This window comes from Branchiostoma lanceolatum, chromosome 11 (genome assembly GCF_035083965.1).
Source record: "Branchiostoma lanceolatum isolate klBraLanc5 chromosome 11, klBraLanc5.hap2, whole genome shotgun sequence".
NCBI classification, from domain to species: domain Eukaryota; kingdom Metazoa; phylum Chordata; class Leptocardii; order Amphioxiformes; family Branchiostomatidae; genus Branchiostoma; species Branchiostoma lanceolatum.
Window position 1 is genome coordinate 9,579,602 of NC_089732.1, and position 7,145 is coordinate 9,586,746.

Genomic DNA, 7,145 nt, shown 5'->3' on the forward strand with positions numbered 1-7,145 from the left:
CCGTGTTTCTTATTAAGCGTTGCGTCAAACACACACAAACACGTAGTTCTGGATCAAAGCTTGCCGATTGTAATTGCCTACACAAAAAATGGACTTATCCAAATTTTCAACTGATCAACTCCAGTTGTTATCAGGGTTGAGTTGACATAGTTGATCAGGAAAAAAGTCCAATTTTCTTTTTGGCAATTACAGTTCAACTTTAATCCAGAATAACTACTACCAACACAGATGAACTTCCAAGTGACAACCACATAGGGTTACATGTAAAAGTTGACGACTTTTTAAGGAGTCTGGTTCAAGAGATAGGATCCAGAAATATAGCTAGATAGTTAACCTTAAAACACGTTAAAAACACCTAATCATCACAGGAACATACAACATCAGGAAGTAGATGTGTTTTACGACAGTATCTTCAACATTTAGCTAAATCACATACTCCACAGCGAAGTGTAATACTAATACAATGTAGTTTGGTCATGGTGTGTTCTCGCGCCTGTCCACCTGGTAGTGGACCAGTAAGGCGGCGGCGATGCAGGCGGTGAAGGCCAGCATGCTGGAGCACACCGTCACGGAGATGACGCTGTCCACGGCGGCCACGATGGAGCCCATACTGGCGCCGATGATGATCTGAGACAGCTGGTTTTGCGAGGACACCAGCGCGCAGTCGATCCCCATGCCGCGACGTTCCAATCCGTCCACACCGCACCGAATGTACTGTTTGTATGATGGAGTGGGGGTAGAAGTGGGGTTGGAGATGGTACTTTTAGTTTCTCTCTGTCAACTCCAAACTTTTTCCAACCTGTGCTAGCTATAGCTACTATCCTACCTCTAATATTTAAATGCTTTGCCTTCCTGGGTAGTCTGTTGTCTGTATTACAATGGAAAGAGGCTGTTCATAAAAGTCCCCTCCCCACCCCCTTTCTCATATGCACCTGCACCTGCACGTGCTACAATTCATTCATGTCGTCTTTTGGAATCACTGACATCTTAAATTGCTTCAAGCTGGTGTGTTACGCCGAAGGGTGGTTATACCGGCTCACATAGATACATCACCCCTGAAATCTTCGTCAGCGAAGTCAAGCCAGAGAGAGAGAGAGAGCAAGAGAGAGAGACATCATGATACAGATAAGAAGACAAGTTCCTCGATGTCAGAAATAAGGAAGAAGAGCAAATAATGGACACCCGTACCTCGTCCCTTGTGTGGTATCGGGAGATGAGTTTGTACGGGATGTTGTTGAGGGTGCCGTACATGATCCCCATGACCGGACACAGGAGGATGATCTCCCATCGCGCCTCCGTCAGCTGAGCGATGATAGCCATACTGCCGATCCCTGCTCCAAACACCAAGTAGCCGAAGACGTACATGGTCCTGTACGACACGCGGCCAAGAATTCGCTCTAAAGACACTGTGGGAAAAACGATATCAAAAAAAAAAAAACGACGGATAAAGACATGCTTGTGATGCGGATTGCTTACTGAGCTGCCAATCAGCCAATGCTCAACTCTAATGGCATAGCAACATAGAAAACCTCAACTGAGACGGGGGCCGATACCGACTTCTGGGCATCTTTGACACGTTCCTGACGTCACACTTCCGCTCAGGTCAATTGCAAGTGACGCATGTTTCGGGCCAAATCGACCAGAGAACTGGTGGAAAGCTATTTGGTAAGCGCTGTACTTTGCGGACGGAAATAGCTGGTAAATTAAAGAAAATAAATATTGAAAACTTAAAGTAAACATTAGCGGGTAAACATAGAAAAATGAAGATCATAGACTGTAAGGTGCTTACTTGAGTAGAGAGCACACGAGGCGGCGTTGATGGTCAGTCCCCAGCAGCCGACCATCACGCCCCGGTCGTACAGGATCCTGTCAGGACTGTCCGCAGGTGCGCCCGGGTTCCCCTTGTACACACCCCGGCCCATGAAGTCCGTGAAGAACAACATGACGGACAGGAAGCTTGCCCAGCCGAGGAAGTGTGACACGCACAAGCAGGCCAGTTCCTTGGGCATCCTGAGGATGGATGTGAAGTAGGCGGTGATGGACAGCCGGTGGGCTAACTCTGTACCTGCGGTGGTGTCCGGGTCGTCTGCCATACCGCTGACGACAGTTCTTTGTGAGGGGCCGCCGTAATCTTCATCAAAACGGTCACCCCCTCCATACACGGACGACACCACCACTTTCTGAAGACCCTTTTCACACAATATAACAGCCGGGTCATCACTCATGTACATGACGCCGTATTTAGGGTCCACTGCGATGACTGTTAGGGGATCTTCCTTCAACTTCGCACCCGCATCTTTTGGGAGTTCTGGAGGATGGACCTCCAGCTCGTCCAGCGGCACCTCCCGTATGCTGAAGAGGTTCAGGAGGAGGCATGCACAGAAAATGCCACACAGAATAACAAAGATCGCGTGGTATTCAGACCCTGGTAGGAAACCCAGTTTGGTCCAGTCGATTGCACCTGTCGCGTAGCCAAGAAAGCCACCCAAACCTGAGGAAGAGTAAAATGAGAACATTTGAGCATTGTCGGTTTATTTTAATTGCTTTAACATATAGCAATGACACCTCTCGGAAATTGGCTGATCTACTGTAAGCCTGTTGTGTCGCTACATAGTTTGTACGAAGAGGACAAAATAGCCGAGACTAGGCGAGAGGGGCGTCACTCCACTCCACTCCCATAGCCTAGTTGAAAGAAACTACAGTGCATTAATTTAACCTTTCCTATTTCACGTACCTGACAGGACCCCCTGCAAGTCCAGACCTCTCCTCCGGTCCTCCTCTACACAGTTATCCAGCAGGTAAGCCTTGATCGGACTCTCGATGAAGTCTGCAGCGAAGTCGAACAAGATGGCGCCGAACATGCTGACGGCCAGCGTTGCCGTGTGCACGTTTTCTCGGTCTGCTCTCTTGCGGCTCCGGCTGTGGTTGCCAGAAATAACTAGATAGGAAGGAAAAGGTCATTACGTGAAGGGCACAAAATAGTAACACGTACGGGGGCTGCGCAAAGTATCCCAAGAGATGGAAGACGTTGATTTTGGGCGGCTGCCTACGGATTACGAAGACTAAAATTGCCTGATTACGCCTTACGAAAAATGGCATGCAGGCCCTCGTCGAATAGTAAAGACCGCAATTTTCATCAGACTATGAAAGAGATGGCAGTATTTAGATTCACTCACCATAGTCTAGATTTATTCAGCGTTACCCGATCAAGAAAGTACGTGTTTCGTACAGTCATATGCATCAGATCTCGCGAGAGTTTTCAATATATGGACTCGCGAGAGTTAAGGGCAAAGGCCACTAATATATGCCTTCGCCTAAGATCCGGTTTTTGCCTATCTGAAGACCAGTAGAAGCCATTTCCTCAGAAAATGGCACAAATGGCCCATTTTTTTAGACCTGTGATGACCCCTAGTTTGAAATGATCAGTTCCTAACCTGACGTCATCTCCTTCAAAATGGCGGCATCATTTCAAAACTTCGGCCCTCGTCGTTGTCTTCCACGAGATTGATTCACTTAGTGCCTGAACTGGTTGCTTAAATTGGATTTTTGGACGCTGGACTTGTCGGGCTACTGTGCACTGTGTGTGGTGAGTTGTTATGACCTTGCCAAACTACTACTTCAGTGTGCTAAATGTTAATATGATATGTGGCCATTGCCCAGTATCTGGAAGCTATATAAACAGAATTTTCACTCATAACAAGCGGAACAGTCGACATCAAGTTTGCATAACATGATCGGAACATTTAGGTACCTCAACGAACGACATGGCTGGTTACAACTCGCGTATGTTATACTTAACGATGCATAGTTATCAATATTTGTTTGTTTGTTTGTTTGTTTGTTTGTTTGTTTGTTCATTTATGAGAAGCTCAAATCGGCTTGCAGGTCGCTTTTCTTTGAGGTCATGAGGGAAGAGGTAAGGGTCAGGCAAAATATATAACAAAGATACGATTTACATCATTTAAAGTCCTAATGAATCCATACACACACCGTCTACAATAGCGTTTCCATTCAGAAAGAATGCGCATCCCAGAATGATGGCGATCCCAAAGGCCAGGATGAAGGGGCGGCGGCGTCCCCATCGGCAGCGGCAGTGGTCACTCACCGAGCCGAACAGAGGGACGAAGATGAACCCGAAGACTGGCGGGATCAGCCACACGATGCTGCAACAAGAAAACACAAGTCACAACGTTAACACGAATGGCATGGTGGCCTTGTGGTTAGGGTTGTTGACTCAGACCCAGGATGTACTGAGTTCGGATGTCTGACAGGTCCCGATGTTGTGCCCTTGGGAAAGACACGTCACACGAATTTCCTCACTCGACTCAAGTGTAAATGGGTACTGAGCTTCGTCAAGAGACGTCCCTCAATCAGGACGTTAAATGCAGGTCCCGTGTTTGAGGAGAGCCACACCTGGAATATGTTTGAGAACCCACCACACTAATCGAAAAGAGTAGGGGCCTTTCCTGGTATGAATGGATCAACTAAATCTGTCCAGATATGCAGCTTGTACTCTTCAGTACAAACCCTGCGTGTTCCGCCATGAGGCACTTTACTGGGTATGCAATACAAACAAACTATAAAGTGTCGAAAACAATATCATCAGGTTGGTAGAACATCGGATATTGGAGGGGTTTTTTTGTACACAACCAGCCACTTCTTACCTGCTGACGTTTCGGTGTCTGTCAGACACCTTCTTCAGAGCTTCTGACTGGAGTACTGTTTCTTGCCGCTATAGGTAACGTTAGCTGATGTAGGTGGTGCTTTTGTGGCGAGAACACAATCCCAAATGCGGCTAAGCTAACCTCTCCTCCCGGTTCATCACTGGTGTTGACTTTACTATTTAGACATCCTCCTTGATTCATCAGATGCGTCTGTTGTCCTCCCTGTCTATCAACGTTAACAGACGCATCCGATGGATCAAGTAGGCTGTCTGGATAAGAAAGTCAACACCAGTGATGAACCGGGACCATTTTGTCTCTGCTAGATTTTCTCACAAATAGATGTACATTGTATATGTATTGAGCTTTAGATCATTTTGGCAAACATTACTGTATTGGCTACTGCATACCTGTACAACTCCCTGGGCATGCCGATGGTCATGAGAACGGGCAGTACGAGGGCGGCCTCCAGAGCGTAGCAGAACTCCCGGCCGAGCAGGATCGAGCCGTTCATCACCAGCTGCCCCCAGGGGCGCCTCGGCTCGGCGGCGGGCCCGGCGGCGGGAGGTACGCCTGAGTCTCTCCGCAGCAGCGGCGTCTGCTCTCCGGTCTCCATCACTGCTGAGGTCGTCAGCCGGGAAAAGACGAGCCAAATGGCACAACTTGTCCTTCTAAATGGAAACTACTTCCTCAGACGACCGGGTCTAAAAACGTATAAGAACTGTTGAATCAGCACTGTAGTTTGAAATTAAGTATGTAATGACAAAATTTGGTTTGACGCCCTCAGTCTGGAGATCTCTATCTGTGAATGGTCAAATCAGCAAAATATTCCAAAGAGTTGAAATTAGGTATAATTGAAACCCCTTCAACAAAGTGGAGCATGACCTACATTCGATCCTTATCTTAACCATTGAAAACGCCCCAGAAGTCATCATTCAAGTACAAGAATTGAAAGTGCTGTATCTGAGTGCTCCGAACCTAAAAGAAAACCTTAGCAATGCCTATATTTTGTATCCACTTACTTAAGAGAAGGTTGCTTGAAAGAAGTAAGACATACTTCAAACTGTGCAGGAAGAAAGAGAAGTGTTCTTAATGACTACATAAGTGCTTTAAGATAATTACAAGATTATGACTCCAAATCCTTCTTAGTTGCAAACTCAACTTAGAAGCAAGAATAATTATTTGCAGGAGGAACGTACAGTTTGTACATTTACTATTGGTTTCCACAGTTCAAAAGTACTCAAGTAATAACGTTTCGTAACGTTTTGAATCCCCGTTGACTTTGAACGAAGCAGAAATGGTCCTGAAAGTTACGACCACTTACTGAGAGCCCAGTCTGATAATTAGGGATATCAGTTTATCTGTAAGTAGCTTAAGGACTGCCAATCAGAGTGGGGGAAGACTTAATCTTGAATAGAAGGCTAAAAGTAGGTCGGACTAGAGACAACCCAATTTTGCCCTTTTGTAAGAGCACCTTTCGAGACAGTGCTCAATCACGAGGTCCCGATGATTGTTATGTTTTCATTCACGACGTGAAACTATGGGCACTATCAACTCGTCTGTTTCTGTCGATCAACGTGAGCATCGAATCGGGAGTAAATGATAACCTCTACCAGGTCCAGAGGTAGCTGGAAGCCAGAGTTAGCCGGCTATATGAGTACAGTTTGCCGCCTCGGAAGGGTAACCCGTCCCGGCTGGCTAACTCGTCTGGTGTGTTATCTGATTATTTGGCCAATCCAGTTTCTATTCGAATATTTCCAGCCACCTCTGGAGCCTGGTAGAGGCTAAGTTAAGGATACCTTAGACGTCGTTTTGTACATAGTGATTGTATCTCTTCCTCTAAACCAAGAACGTGATATTCAATATGACGTCCTTTGGTGAACTGGATGATTTGGAAACACAAGTTAGAAGACAGGTCATCGGGGCGTTCATTAATCCCGATCAAAGGTTTGCATGATTGCCTTCAGGGTCACGTAAAATTTTGCCGGTGAACAGAATGTGCCTGGGTAGATTTGAACCCAGGTCACATCTTGTCTAGCCTTATCTGTCACTCAGATGTGTAGGTGTGCAGGTGTAAGTTGTATGTTTGGCAAACATTTGTTTTGTCTTGTCTTGTTTGGATTTGCTTTGTCCTATTTGGTTTTGTTAGCGAATCTGCATTATGTCGACTCGTCATTTATATATACTTGTCTAAGCTTCTTAATACCTGACACTTACTACCGCTCTTCAATTACCTTTGCCAAGAAGGTTATGTTTTTGGTAGCATTTGTATGTGTGTTTGTGTATGTGGATGAAGCATAAATCGAGAAGGGCTGAATGGATTGTATCTATATTTAGTATTTGGGTATGTCTTGAGCATGAGGAGACCTGGACATGATTAGATGTTTGAGCCCAAATCTACGTGTTACGGTACTGCAGCGGAACTTCCGATTTTATTTCTCCCGTTCTGGACATGCCTTGATAAATAGCTCTTGGGGCAGAAAG

The 7,145-nt window shown here is 46.0% G+C and overlaps 3 protein-coding genes across 3 annotated transcripts; all 3 read right to left on the bottom strand.

Annotated features, from left to right (window-relative positions):
* Positions 1–474: 474 nt before the first annotated feature.
* Positions 475–1,426, bottom strand: LOC136445197 (membrane-associated transporter protein-like). The gene is made up of 2 exons (XM_066443065.1): positions 1,189–1,426; positions 475–714 (listed from the first exon to the last, which is right to left on the bottom strand). The coding sequence occupies exons 1-2, from the start codon at positions 1,363–1,365 to the stop codon at positions 475–477; spliced, it is 417 nt and encodes a 138-aa protein (XP_066299162.1). The 5' UTR covers positions 1,366–1,426.
* Positions 1,427–1,487: 61 nt separating this feature from the next.
* LOC136445198 (membrane-associated transporter protein-like) lies at positions 1,488–3,357 on the bottom strand. Its single transcript, XM_066443066.1, has 4 exons — positions 3,333–3,357; positions 2,735–2,938; positions 1,790–2,491; positions 1,488–1,504 (listed from the first exon to the last, which is right to left on the bottom strand). The coding sequence occupies exons 1-4, from the start codon at positions 3,355–3,357 to the stop codon at positions 1,488–1,490; spliced, it is 948 nt and encodes a 315-aa protein (XP_066299163.1).
* A 581-nt stretch (positions 3,358–3,938) lies between these two features.
* LOC136445328 (membrane-associated transporter protein-like) lies at positions 3,939–5,391 on the bottom strand. Its single transcript, XM_066443286.1, has 2 exons — positions 5,072–5,391; positions 3,939–4,163 (listed from the first exon to the last, which is right to left on the bottom strand). Exons 1-2 carry the CDS (start codon positions 5,275–5,277, stop codon positions 3,962–3,964), a joined length of 408 nt encoding a protein of 135 aa, XP_066299383.1. The 5' UTR covers positions 5,278–5,391; the 3' UTR covers positions 3,939–3,961.
* Positions 5,392–7,145: the final 1,754 nt, after the last annotated feature.